At 44.1% G+C, this 19331-nt stretch overlaps 1 protein-coding gene across 1 annotated transcript in view; it reads right to left on the bottom strand.

Annotated features, from left to right (window-relative positions):
- Positions 1-19331, bottom strand: part of LOC106571001 (protein phosphatase 1 regulatory subunit 14B) — a 54118-nt gene that overhangs the window by 7969 nt on the left and 26818 nt on the right. The window contains exons 2-3 of the mRNA XM_045695492.2: positions 14149-14232; positions 1209-1241 (exon numbers count right to left, since the gene is read on the bottom strand). Coding sequence (XP_045551448.1) covers positions 1209-1241; positions 14149-14232 — 117 coding nt within the window. The remainder of the gene's footprint in view (positions 1-1208; positions 1242-14148; positions 14233-19331) is intronic.

Consider the following 19331-nt stretch of genomic DNA (forward strand, 5'->3'; position numbering starts at 1 on the left):
ACACACTGACCTAACGCTGAGGTAACACACACTGACCTAACGCTGAGGTAACACACACTGACCTAACGCTGAGGTAACACACACTGACCTAATGCTGAGGTAACACACTGACCTAACGCTGAGGTAACACACACTGACCTAATGCTGAGGTAACACAAACTGACCTAATGCTGAGGTAACACACTGACCTAACGCTGAGGTAACACACACTGACCTAATGCTGAGGTAACACACACTGACCTAACGCTGAGGTAACACACACTGACCTAATGCTGAGGTAACACACACTGACCTAACGCTGAGGTAACACACACTGATCTAACGCTGAGTTAACACACTGACCTAATGCTGAGGTAACACACACTGACCTAATGCTGAGGTAACACACACTGACCTAACGCTGAGGTAACACACTGACCTAATGCTGAGGTAATACACACTGACCTAATGCTGAGGTAACACACACTGACCTAACGCTGAGGTAACACACTGACCTAATGCTTAGGTAACACACACACACACACACACACACACACACACACACACACACACACACACACACACACACACGTAAAGGCAAACACACAAATACACAGACACTTGGCTAGCCACCCCCACCAGACCCCCACCAGACCCCCAGGGTGCCGTCCCCCACCAGACCCCCAGCCGCCATCCCCCACCAGACCCCCAGGGTGCCGTCCCCCACCAGACCCCCCAGGGCGCCGTCCCCCACCAGCCACCCCCACCAGACCCCCAGGGTGCCGTCCCCCACCAGACCCTCAGGGTGCTGTCCCCCACCAGACCCCCAATGGACCCCCAAGGTGCCGTCCCCCACCAGACCCCCAGGGCGCCGTCCTCCACCAGGCCCCCAGCAGCCACCCCCACCAGACCCCCACCAGACCCCCAGGATGCAGTCCCCCACCAGACCCCCAGGGTGCCGTCCCCCACCAGACCCCCACCAGGCCCCCAGGGAGCCGTCCCCCACCAGACCCCCAGGGTGCTGTCCCCCACCAGACCCCAGGGTGCCGTCCCCCACCAGCCCCCCAGGGTGCCATCCCCCACCAGACCCCCAGGGTGCCGTCCTAGCGGATCCAACATCTAATGAGATTGTTTTGGTGCCGTTCAGCCTTCATGCGCCGTCGACAGTTTTCCATAGGAATTCATGGATAACATCAGCGCTATCAGGAACACACAGCGTCCCCACTCACCTCCGTGGGTTTATAGCAGTCTATTAAGGATTCCTAGAGAGACAGAGACAGAGAGACACAGATACAAGGAGACACAGACACAGAGAGAGAGAGAGAGAGAGAGAGAGAGAGAGAGAGAGAGAGAGAGAAAGAGAGAGAGAGACACAGATACAGAGACACAGAGAGAGAGAGAGAGAGAGAGAGAGAGAGAGAGAGATACAGAGAGACACAGATACAGTGAGAGAGAGACACGGATACAGAGAGAGAGAGACAGAGACAGAGACAGAGAGACACGGATACAGAGAGAGAGAGACATGGATACAAAGACAGAGAGACACGGATACAGAGAGAGACACGGATACAGAGAGAGAGACACGGATACAGAGAGAGAGAGACACGGATACAGAGAGAGAGAGACACGGATACAGAGAGAGAGAGAGACGGATACAGAGAGAGAGAGACACGGATACAGAGAGAGAGAGACAGAGAGACACGGATACAGAGAGAGAGAGACAGAGAGACACGGATACAGAGAGAGAGAGACAGACACGGATACAGAGAGAGAGAGACAGACACGGATACAGAGAGAGAGACACAGATACAGAGAGAGACAGAGAGACACAGATACAGAGAGAGACAGATACAGAGAGAGACAGGTACAGAGAGAGAGAGATAGAGAGAGGGAGAGGAAGGGAGAAAGAGGGAGAGAGTTGTAGATTGTTTACAACGTAAATGATTTAACATTCCATATCAATAAAGTTTATTGAACTAAATAGAGACCAGAGATTAAGTACAAATGTATATCAGCAGCCAGGCACCTAGAGAGCCAGCAATGCAGGGGTGGTTCAAAACATCATCAATTGATCCTATCCAGAACTGTACGTTGATTAAATAAGTCCTACTGAAGGACAGTTGTCTGTTCTGGCTATATATCCACTTACAAAACATCTGGCAGACTTTTGATTTCATGGCGAAAGTTAAAGCGGGTGTGTATATGTGAAAGAATGCTCTCACTTGCAAGAACAGGGAGCGTTCACTAGTGTGTGTGTGTGTGTGTGTGTGTGTGTGAGCGAGCGAGTGTTTAGCAGTGTGTAGAACAGGCAGTCTCCTTATGATCAGGTCATTAAAACCACACATCAAATCGAAATGAAGTGTGTCACACACTTAAACACATCCTTCTGTAACACACAGTTCTTATGCAGTATTATGAAATGACTATAAATTAGTATAATGTTGTGAAATATTACGAAGATCTATTGAAGTGTTATGAAGTATTATTGAAGGTTTATTGAAATGTAATGAAGTATTATGAAGGTCTATTGAAATGTTATGAAGTATTATGAAGGTTTTGTGAAGTGTTATGAAGTATTATGAAGGTCTTGTGAAGTGTTATGAAGTATTATGAAGGTCTAATGAAATGTTATGAAGTATTATGAAGGTTTTGTGAAGTGTTATGAAGTATTATGAAGGTCTTGTGAAGTGTTATGAAGTATTATGAAGGTCTAATGAAATGTTATGAAGTATTATGAAGGTTTTGTGAAGTGTTATGAAGTATTATGAAGGTTTTGTGAAGTGTTATTAAGTATTATGTGTACCAGTTATAATGGTAATGTTTACAAACATATATTATGATAAATAGAATTCCTTATTGGTAAATGGGGAATTAAGTATAGCCAGTTATAATTGTAATGGCCTAGCAGATAATAAGAAAAGACGATCAGTATTTACCTGGCTAAAAGAGAAGGAATACAATATCTATTGTATACAGGAAACTCATTCAACAATTTTAGATGAAGTTTTGTACGAAAAGGACTGGAGGGGGGAGAATATATTTCTCCCATAGGGCAAAGAAATTCAAAATGGATGATGATATTAATTAACAGTAATTTTGATCCGAATGTGCAAATTGTCCAAACAGATCCTCAAGGTAGATGGATTACTTTAAATATGTTATTGGACCATAAACAGATATGGCTCATTAACCTATACGGTCAAAATAATGATGATCCAAGCTTCTTTGAAAATAAATATAAGAATTGATCAACTCTACAAAGCAACACTAGACTATTATTATGGTGGGAGATTTCAATACAGGTCTTAAATTTCTCTATGGACAGGAAAGGAGGAGGTTTAATATCCTGACCTAGTGAGATATACATGGAGGAGGTTTAATATCCTGACCTAGTGAGATATACATGGAGGAGGTTTAATATCCTGACCTAGTGAGATATACATGGAGGAGGTTTAATATCCTGACCTAGTGAGATATACATGGAGGAGGTTTAATATCCTGACCTAGTGAGATATACATGGAGGAGGTTTAATATCCTGACCTAGTGAGGTATACATGGCGGAGGCTCAATCAAGCTAGTTGTCTTGACTACTTTCTTATGCCATTCTCTCAGGCAACAAATTTAAAAAAGTGTTGATAGGGGACAGAATGCGGTCGGATCATCATAATAATTGGCATATATATTACTCTTACAGAATTTCCACGTGGGCGAGGATATTGGAAATTTAATGAAAGCCTACTAGATGATAAATTGTTTAGAACTAGGACAGAAGAATTTGAAACTGACTTTTTCCAGACATAACATAGGTACAGCAGATCCCCTTATTGTATGGGACACTTTTAAAATGTGCCTTTAGAGGGCATGCAATTCAAAACTCATCTCTATAACAAAAAGCAATTTAGGAGAAAAGGGTCCATATTAACAAAGGAAATAGAAGGTCTAACAGAACAGATAGATAGCAATAAAAAACGTTACCATAGAGGCACAGAATAAGTTAGAGGAAAAACAAAAAGAAATGGAGGAACTTATTCAAGAAAGATCCAGAGTAATATATTCTAAAAATAAAAGCGAACAGGATAGAAAATGGGGAAAAAAATGCACCAAATAATTTTTTGCAATATTCTTCAACATAGAAATACCAGATGTGATAGGCATTCAGGCCAAAGAGTTCAATCTTGGTTTCATCAGAGCAGAGAATCTTGTTTCTCATGGTCCGATAGTCTTTTGGTGCCTTTTGGCAAACTCCAAGAGGGCTGTCATGTGCCTTTTACTGAGGAGTGGCTTCCGTCTGGCCACTCTACCATAAAGGCCTGATTGGTGGAGTGCTGCAGAGATGGTTGTCCTTCTGGAAGGTTCTCCCATCTCCACAGAGGAACACCGGAGCTCTGTCAGAGTGACCACCAGGTTCTTAGTCACCTCCATGACCAAGGCCCTCGCCCCCCTCCGATAGGTCAGTTTGGCCGGGCGGTAAGCTCTAGGAAGAGTCTTGGTGGTTCCAAAAATCTTTCATTTAAGAATGATGGAGGCCACTGGGTTCAATTTTTTTCTTCTGAAAACCTGTTTTTGCATTGTCATTATTGGGTATTGTGTGTAGATTTTTTATTTAATCCATTTTAGAATAAGGCTGTAATGTAACAAAATGTGGAAAAAGTCAAGGGGTCTGAATACTTTCCGACGGCACTATTTTTACTATTTTATACATCAAAACTATGAAATAACCCATATGGAATCATGTAGTAACCAGAAAAGTGTTAAATCAAAATATATTTTATATTTGAGATTCTTCAAAGTAGCCACCCTTTGACTTGATGACAGCTTTGCACACTCTTGGCATTCTCTCAACCAGCATCATGAGGTAGTCACCTGGAATGCATTTCAATTAACTGGTGTGCCTTGTTAAAAGTTAATTTGTGGAATTTCTTTCCTTCTTAATGCGTTTGAGCCAATCAGTTGTGTGGTGACAAGGTAGGGGGATATACAGAAGACAGCCCTATTTGGCAAAAGACCAAGTCCATATTATGGCAAGAACAGCTCAAATAAGCAAAGAGAAATGACAATCCATCATTACTTTAAGACATGAAGGTCAGTCAATGCAGAAATTTTCAAGAACTTTGAAAGTTTCTTCAAATGCAGTCACAAAAACCATCAAGCGCTATGATGAAACTGGCTCTAATGAGGACCACCACAAGAATGGAAGACCCAGAGTTACCTCTGCTGCAGAGGATATGTTCATTAGAGTTACGAACCTCAGAAATTGCAGCCCAAATAAATGCTTCACGAGTTCAAGAAACAGACATCTCAACATCAACTGTTTTACATTACATTTACATTTAAGTCATTTAGCAGACGCTCTTATCCAGAGCGACTTACAAAAAGGTGCATTCACCTTATGATATCCAGTGGAACAACCACTTTACAATAGTGCATCTAAATATTTTAAGGGGGGGGGGGGGGGGGGGGGGGGGTTAGAAGGATTACTTTATCCTATCCTAGGTATTCCTTAAAGAGGTGGGGTTTCAGGTGTCTCCGGAAGGTGGTGATTGACTCCGCTGTCCTGGTGTCGTGAGGGAGCTTGTTCCACCATTGGGGTGCCAGAGCAGCGAACAGTTTTGACTGGGCTGAGCGGGAACTGTGCTTCCTCAGAGGTAGGGGGGCCAGCAGGCAAGTGGTGGATGAACGCAGTGCCCTTGTTTGGGTGTAGGGCCTGATCAGAGCCTGAAGGTATGGAGGTGCCGTTCCCTTCACAGCTCCGTAGGCAATCACCATGGTCTTGTAGCGGATGCGAGCTTCAACTGGAAGCCAGTGGAGAGAGCGGAGGAGCGGGGTGACGTGAGAGAACTTGGGAAGGTTGAACACCAGACGGGCTGCGGCGTTCTGGATGAGTTGTAGGGGTTTAATGGCACAGGCAGGGAGCCCAGCCAACAGCGAGTTGCAGTAATCCAGACGGGAGATGACAAGTGCCTGGATTAGGACCTGCGCCGCTTCCTGTGTGAGGCAGGGTCGTACTCTGCGAATGTTGTAGAGCATGAACCTACAGGATCGGGTCACCGCCTTGATGTTAGTGGAGAACGACAGGGTGTTGTCCAGGATCACGCCAAGGTTCTTAGCACTCTGGGAGGAGGACACAAGGGAGTTGTCAACCGTGATGGCGAGATCATGGAACGGGCAGTCCTTCCCCGGGAGGAAGAGCAGCTCCGTCTTGCCGAGGTTCAGCTTGAGCTGGTGATCCGTCATCCACACTGATATGTCTGACAGACATGCAGAGATGCGATTCGCCGCCTGGTTATCAGAAGGGGGAAAGGAGAAGATTAATTGTGTGTCGTCTGCATAGCAATGATAGGAGAGACCATGTGAGGATATGACAGAGCCAAGTGACTTGGTGTATAGCGAGAATAGGAGAGGGCCTAGAACAGAGCCCTGGGGGACACCAGTGGTGAGAGCGCATGGTGCGGAGACAGATTCTCGCCACGCCACCTGGTAGGAGCGACCTGTCAGGTAGGACGCAATCCAAGCGTGGGCCGCGCCGGAGATGCCCAACTCGGAGAGGGTGGAGAGGAGGATCTGATGGTTCACAGTATCAAAGGCAGCAGATAGGTCTAGAAGTATGAGAGCAGAGGAGAGAGAGTTAGCTTTAGCAGTGCGGAGAGCCTCCGTGACACAGAGAAGAGCAGTCTCAGTTGAATGCCCAGTCTTGAAACCTGACTGATTAGGATCAAGAAGGTCATTCTGAGAGAGATAGCAGGAGAGCTGGCCAAGGACGGCACGTTCAAGAGTTTTGGAGAGAAAAGAAAGAAGGGATACTGGTCTGTAGTTGTTGACATCGGAGGGATCGAGTGTAGGTTTTTTCAGAAGGGGTGCAACTCTCGCTCTCTTGAAGACGGAAGGGACGTAGCCAGCGGTCAAGGATGAGTTGATGAGCGAGGTGAGGAAGGGGAGAAGGTCTCCGGAAATGGTCTGGAGAAGAGAGGAGGGGATAGGGTCAAGTGGGCAGGTTGTTGGGCGGCCGGCCGTCACAAGACGCGAGATTTCATCTGGAGAGAGAGGGGAGAAAGAGGTCAAAGCACAGGGTAGGGCAGTGTGAGCAGGACCAGCGGTGTCGTTTGACTTAGCAAACGAGGATCGGATATCGTCAACCTTCTTTTCAAAATGGTTGACGAAGTCATCCGCAGAGAGGGAGGAGGGGGGGGGGAGGGGGAGGAGGATTCAGGAGGGAGGAGAAGGTAGCAAAGAGCTTCCTAGGGTAAGAGGCAGATGCTTGGAATTTAGAGTGGTAGAAAGTGGCTTTAGCAGCAGAGACAGAAGAGGAGAATGTAGAGAGGAGTGAGTGAAAGGATGCCAGGTCCGCAGGGAGGCGAGTTTTCCTCCATTTCCGCTCGGCTGCCCGGAGCCCTGTTCTGTGAGCTCGTAGTGAGTCTTCGAGCCACGGAGCAGGAGGGGAGGACCGAGCCGGCCTGGAGGATAGGGGACAGAGAAAATCAAAGGATGCAGAAAGGGAGGAGAGGAGGGTTGAGGAGGCAGAATCAGGAGATAGGTTGGAGAAGGTTTGAGCAGAGGGAAGAGATGATAGGATGGAAGAGGAGAGAGTAGCGGGAGAGAGAGAGCGAAGGTTGGGACGGCGCAATACCATCCGAGTAGGGGCAGAGTGAGAAATGTTGGATGAGAGCAAGAGGGAAAATGATACAAGGTAGTGGTCGGAGATTTGGAGGGGAGTTGCAATGAGATTAGTGGAAGAACAGCATCTAGTAAAGATGAGGTCAAGCGTATTGCCTGCCTTGTGAGTAGGGGGGGAAGGTGAGAGGGTGAGGTCAAAAGAGGAGAGGAGTGGAAAGAAGGAGGCAGAGAGGAATGAGTCAAAGGTAGACGTGGGGAGGTTAAAGTCACCCAGAACTGTGAGAGGTGAGCCATCCTCAGGAAAGGAACTTATCAAGGCGTCAAGCTCATTGATGAACTCTCCAAGGGAACCTGGAGGGCGATAAATGATAAGGATGTTAAGCTTGAAAGGGCTGGTAACTGTGACAGCATGGAATTCAAATGAGGAGATAGACAGATGGGTCAGGGGAGAAAGAGAGAATGTCCACTTGGGAGAGATGAGGATTCCAGTGCCACCACCCCGCTGGCTCGATGCTCTAGGGGTATGCGAGAACACGTGGGCAGACGAAGAGAGAGCAGTAGGAGTAGCAGTGTTATCTGTGGTAATCCATGTTTCCGTCAGCGCCAGGAAGTCTAGGGACTGGAGGGTAGCATAGGCTGAGATGAACTCAGCCTTGTTGGCTGCAGACCGGCAGTTCCAGAGGCTGCCGGAGACCTGGAACTCCACGTGGGTCGTGCGCGCTGGGACCACCAGGTTGGAGTGGCAGCGGCCACGCGGTGTGAAGCGTTTGTATGGCCAGTGCAGAGAGGAGAGAACAGGGATAGACAGACACATAGTTGACAAGCTACAGAAGTGTTGTTTCTTGTATTATTGTCTCTTGTGTCTTTAGAGAACTGTTTCACTTTGATATCCTTTTTCTTTCTTCTTTTCTTTCTGTCCTGATTTTCTCTTTCTTTTCTTCTGTTAACTAGATATTCTTTGTTGTTCTTCGTTAGCTAGCTAGCTTCTTCCAAAAGAGTCCCTAGCAACTGCTTAGCAACTGGTAAACAATTCAGCTAGCTAAGATAACTACAATTTTATGAAAAATAGTTATTTTTCAAAAGCCTATCTTCTTTGTTTGTTGCTTGTTTTTTCTCCTATTCAGTCTTGCAGTTTTCTTTTGCTTTTTTCCGATGTACTTCACTCTAAAAACCATGTAAATTTCAATATTTGTAGGAGCTCATTTTTCAGCTGCTGCTGCTCAAATTGGAGTTCCGGAACATAACATCTGTTCAGAGGAGACTGTGTGAATCAGGCCTTCATGGTCAAATTGCTGCAAAGAAACAACTACTAAAGGACACCAATAAGAAGAAGAGACTTGCTTGGGCCAAGAAACATGAGCAATGGTCATTAGACCGGTAGAAATCTGTCCTTTGGTCTGATGAGTTCAAATTGGAGCTTTTTGGTTCGAACCATCGTGTCTTTGCGAGACGTGGTGTGGGTGAACGGATGATCTCCGCATGCGTATGTCCCACCGTGAAGCATGGAGGAGGAGGTGTGGGGGTGTTTTGCTGGTGACACGGTCTGTGATTTATTTAGAATTCAAGGCACACTTAACCAGCATGGCTACCACAGCATTCTGCTGCGATATGCCATCCCATCTGGTTTGGGCTTAGTGGGACTATCATGTGTTTTTCAACAGGACAATGACCCAACACACCTCCAGGCTGTGTAAGGGTTATTTGACCAAGAAGGAGAGTGATTGAGTGCTGCATTGGATGACATGGCATCCTCAATCCCCCAACCTCAACCCAATTGAGATGGTTTGGCATGAGTCAGACCGCAGAGTAAAGGAAAAGCAGCCAACAAGTGCTCAGCATATGTGGGAACTCTTTCAGGACTGTTGAAAAAGCATTCCAGGTGAAGCTGGTTGAGAGAATGCCAAGAATGTGCAAAGCTGTGGGGTGACTTTACCTTCGTTAATCTGATGACTGTTATTTAATCCACTAACTAGGTTTAACAGATTAAATTAATCATGTAATCATGAAGAGGTTGTTTAACCTGTTAGGGCTAGGGGGCAGTATTGACACGGCCGGATAAAAAACGTACCCGATTTAATCTGGTTACTACTCCTGCCCAGTAACTAGAATATGCATATAATTATTGGCTTTGGATAGAAAACACCCTAAAGTTTCTAAAACTGTTTGAATGGTGTCTGTGAGTATAACAAAACTCATATGGCAGGCAAAAACCTGAGAAGATTCTGAACAGGAAGTGGCCTGTCTGACAAGTTGTTGTTCATCTTGGCTCTTTTTATTGAAGACTGAGGATCTTTGCTGTAACGTGACACTTCCTACGGCTCCCATAGGCTCTCAGAGCCCGGGAAAAAGCTGAATGATATCGAGGCAGCCCCAGGCTGAAACACATTATCGCGTTTGGATAGTGGCTGGTCAGAGTACTCAGACTCAGGCTCGTGCACGGGATGTTTTTATTTTCTCTCTCTTTGTACGTATACACGCTTTCCCGGTTGGAATATTATCGCTTTTTTACGAGAAAAATGGCATAAAAATTGATTTTAAACAGAGGTTGACATGCTTCGAAGTACGGTAATGGAATATTTAGAAATGTTTTGTCACGAAATGCGCCATGCTCGTCACCCTTATTTACCCTTTCGGATAGTGTCTTGAATGCACGAACAAAACGCCGCTATTTGGATATAACAATGGATTATTTGGGACCAAACCAACATTTGTTATTGAAGTAGAAGTCCTGGGAGTGCATTCTGACGAAGAACAGCAAAGGTAATAACATTTTTCTTATAGTAAATCTGACTTTGGTGAGTGCTAAACTTGCTGGGTGTCTAAATAGCTAGCCCTGTGATGCCGGGCTATCTACTTAGAATATTGCAAAATGTGCTTTCACCGAAAAGCTATTTTAAAATCGGACATATCGAGTGCATAGAGGAGTTCTGTATCTATAATTCTTAAAATAATTGTTGTGTTTTTTGTGAACGTTTATCGTGAGTAATTTAGTAAATTCACTGGCAGTGTTCGGTCGGAATGCTAGTCACATGCTAGTCACATGCTAATGTAAAAAGCTGGTTTTTGATATAAATATGAACTTGATTGAACAAAACATGCATGTATTGTATAACATAATGTCCTAGGGTTGTCATCTGATGAAGATCATCAAAGGTTAGTGCTGCATTTAGCTGTGGTTTGGGTTTATGTGACATTATATGCTAGCTTGAAAAATGGGTGTCTGATTATTTCTGGCTGGGTACTCTGCTGACATAATCTAATGTTTTGCTTTCGTTGTAAAGCCTTTTTGAAATCGGACAGTGTGGTTAGATTAACGAGAGTCTTGTCTTTAAAATGCTGTAAAATAGTCATATGTTTGAAAAATTGAAGTTTTTGCATTTTTGAGGTATTTGAATATCGCGCCACGGGATTACACTGGCTGTTGAGTAGGTGGGACGCGTCCCACCTAGCCCATAGAGGTTAAAGAGTTACCATCTCCTGAATTAACCTCTTGGGGCTAGGTGGGACGCTAGCGTGCCACCCGTGGTGCACTCCATCAACAGCAGGTGCATTTCAAGAGCGGCAAATTTGAATCCAAATAAATGTCAAAATTCAAATTTTTCAAAAATACAACTATGTTACACCATTTGAAAGATAAACATCTCCTTAATCTAACCACGTTTTACGATTTCAAAAAGGTTTTACGGCGAAAGCATAAATTTAGAGTATGTTAGGACAGTACATTTACAAGAGTTGTGTGTAATGTTTTGTCAAGTCAAAGACAGGGTCACCAAAACCATAAAACCAGCTAAAATGATACACTAACCTTTTACAATCTCCATCAGATGACACTCCTAGGACATTATGTTAGACAATGCATGCATTTTTAGTTCTATCAAGTTGATATTTATATCCAAAAACAGCGTTTTACTATGGCATTGATGTTGAGGAAATCGTTTCCCTCCAATAACCGGCAGTCAAGTCAGCGTCACAAATTAAATAATTAAAATTAGAAAACATTGGTAAAATATTATATTGTCATTTAAAGAATTATAGATTTACATCTTTTGAACGCAATCAACTTGCCAGATTTAAAAATAACCTTACTGGGAAATCACACTTTGCAATAATCTGAGCACTGTGCCCAGAAAAATACGCGTTGCGATACAGACTAGACGTCATGTTGGGGAGATCTAAAATCGAAAATACTATGTAAATAATCCATTACCTTTGATTCTCTTCATCAGATGTCACTTCCAGGTATCACAGGTCCATAACGAATGTAGTTTTGTTCAAAAAAGCTCATCATTTATGTCCAAAAATCTCCGTCTCGTTAGCACATGATGTAAGCCAGCCGGACTTCTCGTCATGAACGAGGGGAAAAAATATATTTCCGTTCGTTCAAACATGTCAAACGTTGTATAGCATAAATCATTAGGGCCTTTTTTAACCAGAACATGAATAATATTCAAGGTGGACGAATGCATAGTCTTTTATAACGTATTGGAACGAGGGTACCCAACATGAAGTAGCGCGCCAGGTGTCTAATGGGACATCACCGTTCCATGGCTCTTGTTCGGTCAGATCTCCCTCCAGAAGACTCAAAACACTTTGTAAAGGCTGGTGACATCTAGTGGAAGCAATAGGAAGTGCCAAAATATTCCTAAACCCCTGTGTTTTTCAATGGGATAGGTTTAAAGTCAATACAACACATCAGGTATCCACTTCCTGTCAGAAAATGTCTCAGGGTTTTGCCTGCCAAATGAGTTCTGTTATACTCACAGACACCATTCAAACAGTTTTGGAAACTTTAGAGTGTTTTCTATCCATATATAATAAGTATATGCATATTCTAGTTACTGGGTAGGATTAGTAACCAGATTAAATCGGGTACATTTTTTTTATCCAGACGTGCAAATGCTGCCCCCTAGACCCAACAGGTTAAACTCTATAAAACAGTTATCTATTATAAACATTAATAAACAGTCATCTTATTAATCATAATTTCTTATCATTCTGAACAGTCGTAACCTCATGCATCTGCAAAAACCCGAGCCTTACTCATGATTCAGTATGACACCAATTGGTTTATTAACAACTGATTTACTAGCTAACTAAATAATAACATAGAATAAACATACACACTTACTACATGAGACAAAGGTCCCTAGTGGACCGACAAAATAAAATGGCTTGTTACAACATAGATGGAGAGGGGGGGAGAGAAAAAGTTCACTTATCGTCGAGACATTTCAGAATTATTCTCACAGTAACGTAAGTCATATAGTTTGCCCAGGAACCACCAGCTGTTTGGAGTAAGAAATTATGAATGCATTTACGTGTGAAATGCCTTCGATCGTCATCTATCTCCATCAACACCAAGCCTTCTTGGAAAGTATTTTGGTTGAGTCTCCTGTAGGTGTAAGGCTCTGATTGTCCACAAGAGGTCACAATGTCCATCTTAGCTGTCTGGTCTCCAGTCCATTCCTCAGAACAGCTACTTAACTTCCTCTCTCCACCTCGGGTAGATAGTAAAAGTTCCAAACCAGTGTCCTGGTCTGATAGGTGAGTTAATTTCTTCACCTCGTGTTGAGGTTCGTTTCAACCATTTCAAACGTACATCGCTCCCCATCACGTTTCCTTGTCTAATGTTAATTTCGTCGGCAATGCTTTATATGCACTCTCATCAAAGGGGACGCTCCGTCCGGCTGACATTCTCTCCGACCTCACTCAGGGCGTGGCTAGTTACTTACGTACAATTCATAGGATATTGATTCTCTTATCCCTCCTAAAATCACATTCATATCTTATCAAAAATACTTTCATCAGTGTTCATAACATATTGGATGGAAACTTGACAGATAAAGGGGGTATCATTTCCAAGTTACAGTATTTGGTCAATACAGTTTTTAATATCACAAAATTAAAACCAATCTTACATTTGTTTTCCATAGTTCCCCACATTCTTCATGTTATAATTATTTTTTCCATTATCCATGTTTGGAAGTTAGAGTTTTGGGCGGGCAAAAGACTCTCTAGACAAAGGCATTCCTTTGCTTGATACTAAAAGGTAAAGAGAGAGTTCTCTCCTGCTTAAATTTACGACCGGGTGTAGAGGTGTCAAACCCCCCCACAGTTCCCTCCACAGTTCCCCCCTCTACGGGTGGGAGAGGGTCTGGCTATTGTCAGCAATTACCAAGCTGATCTGTCCCATTGTGATCTTCACAGGACAGTCATGACAGCTGTCAACAAGGCAAAGGGTTGGCAAATTTGAAGAATCTAAAATCTAAAATATATTTTGATTTGTTTAACACTTTTTTGGTTACTACATGATTCCATAATATGTGTTATTTCATCGTTTTTGATGTCTTCACTATTATTCAACAATGTAGAAAATAGTAAAAAAATAAATAAAGATTAACCCTTGAATGAGTAGGTGTGTCCAAACTTTTGACTGGTACTGTGTATATTTACAAAATAAATATATGGGAGATTGGAAATGATGCAGAAAATTACATCAGTATTAAAGCTGATTTACCCCCCCGCCCAAAAAATAAATAAATAAATAAAATATTTACCTGTAGTTTGACAATTCTCTCATCTTCACTGTTGACTTCCAGCAGGTCATCAATATCTATCTCTACCTGCGGCATCTCCTCTTCCTGTAACACAAGACACACACACGTAACCGATGTGAAATGGCTAGTTAGTTAGCGGTGGTGCGCGCTAATAGCATTTCAATCGGTGACGTCACTCGCTCTGAGACCTGAAGTAGGGTTTCCCCTTGCGTTGCAAGATCCGTGGCTTTTGTGGCGCGATGGGTAACGATGCTTCTTGGGGTGTCAGTTGTTGATGTGTGCAGAGGGTCCCTGGTTCGAGCCCAGGTTGGGGCGAAGAGAGGGACGGAACCTACACTGTTACACACACACACAGTCAGTGATAGAAACACCAGAATGTATTACATATGAAGATCAAGCACGACAATGGGATACTACAGGATGTCGTCACGGTATCTCTGTACATTCAAAATGTGTTCCTTGTCCGTAGCTTTATGCCTGCCCATACCAGTACCCTAACGCCAACCACGGGGCACTCTGTTCAAAACGTAGACATCAGAAAACCTCTTGCCCACACCACGCCATCTACCCGGGAACAGTAGAAACTGGGATTCATCCGTGAAGGGCACACTTCTCCAGCATGTGCAGAAATTCGTTGGTTGTGTAAACCCAGTTTGTTTTAGCTTGTTGTAGCCTGCCTGCTGCTCGCTAGCTTCACTGGTAAACACATGGATTTAATGTTAGCTAGCAAGCTAATGATGTTGGGTAATGCACTGATAAACACCATGTAGCATGTCACTTATTTAGGATAGCTTGACAGATTTCGGATGAAGTTTGTAGACATGTTACCATCAGTCGGTCCGTACTTCAGAATGTTTCCAAAGCACCAATCACTACGTTGTAACGTTGGGTCAGCTAAATGCGTAGCATCAGGTTTATATGTCTGCATAGCATTGTCTTAATTGCTTATTTCTGAACATTAACTCTTGTTTTGCGCCTTTTTTATTCTCAGGAACGTAGACACCAACCCATACTATTCTGTTCCATAAAGAAGTCAGCCAGACAACAACCCATACTATTCTGTTCCATAAAGAAGTCAGCCAGACAACAACCCAAACTATTCTGTTCCATAAAGTAGTCAGACAGACAACTACCTATACTATTCTGTTCCATAAAGAAGTCAGGCAGACAACAACCCATACTATTCTGTTCCATAAAGAAGTCACCCAAACAACAACCCATACTATTCTGTTCCATAAAGAAGTCAGCCAGACAACAACCCATACTATTCTGTTCCATAAAGAAGTCAGGCAGACAACAACCCATACTATTCTGTTCCATAAAGAAGTCAGCCAGACAACAACCCATACTATTCTGTTCCATAAAGAAGTCAGCCAGACAACAACCCATACTATTCTGTTCCATAAAGAAGTCAGCCAGACAACAACCCATACTATTCTGTTCCATAAAGAAGTCAGGCAGAGTTGGCACCAGATAGACTTGGGTCATCATTCAAAAAGAGATTCCTCTCTGGCCACCTGGGCATATTTCCAAACTATGTTTGTATATAATGATTTCATTGTTTATTAGCTTCTATGGGCTAGGTGGGACGCAGCCAGTGTAATCCCGTGGCGCGATATTCAAATACCTTAGAAATGCTATTACTTCAATTTCTCAAACATATGACTATTTTACAGCATTTTAAAGACAAGACTCTCGTTAATCTAACCACACTGTCCGATTTCAAAAAGGCTTTACAACGAAAGCAAAACATTAGATTATGTCAGCAGAGTACCCAGCCAGAAATAATCAGACACCCATTTTTCAAGCTAGCATATAATGTCACATAAACCCAAACCACAGCTAAATGCAGCACTAACCTTTGATGATCTTCATCAGATGACAATCTTAGGACATTATGTTATACAATACATGCATGTCTGTTCAATCAAGTTCATATTTATATCAAAAACCAGCTTTTTACATTAGCAGGTGACTAGCATGTGACTAGCATTCCCACCGAACACTTCTGGTGAATTTACTAAATTACTCACGATAAACGTTCACAAAAAACATAACAATTATTTTAAGAATTATAGATACAGAACTCCTCTATGCACTCGATATGTCCGATTTTACATTTACATTACATTTAAGTCATTTAGCAGACGCTCTTATCCAGAGCGACTTACAAATTGGTGCATCCAGTGGAACAACCACTTTACAATAGTGCATCTAAATCTTTTAGGGGGGGGGGGGGGGGGGTTAGAAGGATTACTTTATCCTATCCTAGGTATTCCTTAAAGAGGTGGGGTTTCAGGTGTCTCCGGAAGGTGGTGATTGACTCCGCTGTCCTGGCGTCGTGAGGGAGCTTGTTCCACCATTGGGGTGCCAAAGCAGCGAACAGTTTTGACTGGGCTGAGCGGGAACTGTGCTTCCTCAAAGGTAGGGGGGCCAGCAGGCCAGAGGTGGATGAATGCAGTGCCCTTGTTTGGGTGTAGGGCCTGATCAGAGCCTGAAGGTATGGAGGTGCCGTTCCCTTCACAGCTCCGTAGGCAATCACCATGGTCTTGTAGCGGATGCGAGCTTCAACTGGAAGCCAGTGGAGAGAGCGGAGGAGTGGGGTGACGTGAGAGAACTTGGGAAGGTTGAACACCAGACGGGCTGCGGCGTTCTGGATGAGTTGTAGGGGTTTAATGGCACAGGCAGGGAGCCCAGCCAACAGCGAGTTGCAGTAATCCAGACGGGAGATGACAAGTGCCTGGATTAGGACCTGCGCCGCTTCCTGTGTGAGGCAGGGTCGTACTCTGCGAATGTTGTAGAGCATGAACCTACAGGATCGGGTCACCGCCTTGATGTTAGTGGAGAACGACAGGGTGTTGTCCAGGATCACGCCAAGGTTCTTAGCACTCTGGGAGGAGGACACAAGGGAGTTGTCAACCGTGATGGCGAGATCATGGAACGGGCAGTCCTTCCCCGGGAGGAAGAGCAGCTCCGTCTTGCCGAGGTTCAGCTTGAGGTGGTGACCCGTCATCCACACTGATATGTTTGACAGACATGCAGAGATGCGATTCGCCGCCTGGTTATCAGAAGGGGGAAAGGAGAAGATTAATTGTGTGTCGTCTGCATAGCAATGATAGGAGAGACCATGTGAGGATATGACAGAGCCAAGTGACTTGGTGTATAGCGAGAATAGGAGAGGGCCTAGAACAGAGCCCTGGGGGACACCAGTGGTGAGAGCGCATGGTGCGGAGACAGATTCTCGCCACGCCACCTGGTAGGAGCGACCTGTCAGGTAGGACGCAATCCAAGCGTGGGCCGCGCCGGAGATGCCCAACTCGGAGAGGGTGGAGAGGAGGATCTGATGGTTCACAGTATCAAAGGCAGCAGATAGGTCTAGAAGGATGAGAGCAGAGGAGAGAGAGTTAGCTTTAACAGTGCGGAGAGCCTCCGTGACACAGAGAAGAGCAGTCTCAGTTGAATGCCCAGTCTTGAAACCTGACTGATTAGGATCAAGAAGGTCATTCTGAGAGAGATAGCAGGAGAGCTGGCCAAGGACAGCACGTTCAAGAGTTTTGGAGAGAAAAGAAAGAAGGGATACTGGTCTGTAGTTGTTGACATCGGAGGGATCGAGTGTAGGTTTTTTCAGAAGGGGTGCAACTCTTGCTCTCTTGAAGACGGAAGGGACGTAGCCAGCGGTCAAGGATGAGTTGATGAGCGAGGTGAGAAGGTCTCCGGAAATGGTCTGGAGAAGAGAGGAGGGGATAGGGTCAAGTGGGCAGGTTGTTGGGCGGCCGGCCGTCACAAGACGCGAGATTATTATTTTATATTATTTTAAAATAGGTTTTCGGTGAAAGCACATTTTGCAATATTCTAAGTAGATAGCCCGGCATCACAGGGCTAGCTATTTAGACACCCAGCAAGTTTAGCATTCACCAAAGACAGATTTACTATAAGAAAAATGTTATTACCTTTGCTGTCTTCGTCAGAATGCACTCCCAGGACTTCTACTTCAATAACAAATGTTGGTTTGGTCCCAAATAATCCATTGTTATATCCAAATAGCGGCGTTTTGTTCGTGCGTTCAAGACACTATCCAAAAGGGTAAATAAGGGTTACGAGCATGGCGCATTTCGTGACAAAAATGTCTAAATATCCCATTACCGTACTTCGAAGCATGTCAACCGCTGTTTAAAATCAATTTTTATGCCACTTTTCTCATAAAAAGCGATAATATTCCGACCGGCAAAGCCTGTTTACATTCAACGAGAGACAGGGTTCTATATGGAACACATTTTGGTTCAGTGCAGAGGAACTCTTAGGGTTCTATATTTGGTTCAGTGCAGAGGAACTCTTAGGGTTCTATATTTGGTTCAGTGCAGAGGAACTCTTAGGGTTCTATATTTGGTTCAGTGCAGAGGAACACTTAGGGTTCTATGTTTGGTTCAGTGCAGAGGAACACTTAGGGTTCTATATTTGGTTCAGTGCAGAGGAACTCTTAGGGTTCTATATTTGGTTCAGTGCAGAGGAACACTTAGGGTTCTATGTTTGGTTCAGTGCAGAGGAACACTTAGGGTTCTATATTTGGTTCAGTGCAGAGGAACTCTTAGGGTTCTATATTTGGTTCAGTGCAGAGGAACACTTAGGGTTCTATGTTTGGTTCAGTGCAGAGGAACACTTAGGGTTCTATATTTGGTTCAGTGCAGAGGAACTCTTAGGGTTCTATATTTGGTTCAGTGCAGAGGAACACTTAGGGTTCTATATTTGGTTCAGTGCAGAGGAACTCTTAGGGTTCTATGTTTGGTTCAGTGCAGAGGAACACTTAGGGTTCTATATTTGGTTCAGTGCAGAGGAACTCTTAGGGTTCTATATTTGGTTCAGTGCAGAGGAACACTTAGGGTTCTATATTTGGTTCAGTGCAGAGGAACTCTTAGGGTTCTATATTTGGTTCAGTGCAGAGGAACACTTAGGGTTCTATATTTGGTTCAGTGCAGAAGAACCCCTAGGGTATATAAAGCAAGCGATAGAACATTCTTGGATCCAAAACGGCTAGACGTCCACAGTCCTGCAAAATGTAGAATATAGAACACAGCAGAATGAGAGAGAGAGATAAGTGGGTCATGGTGATTATATGGGGTCTGTGGGGCTGAGGACATGATGATGATGATGATGACGAGGAGGAGGAGGAGGAGTGGGCGTCTGGA

Source organism: Salmo salar, chromosome 15, assembly GCF_965601325.2.
Source record: "Salmo salar chromosome 15, fSalSal1, whole genome shotgun sequence".
NCBI lineage: Eukaryota > Metazoa > Chordata > Actinopteri > Salmoniformes > Salmonidae > Salmo > Salmo salar.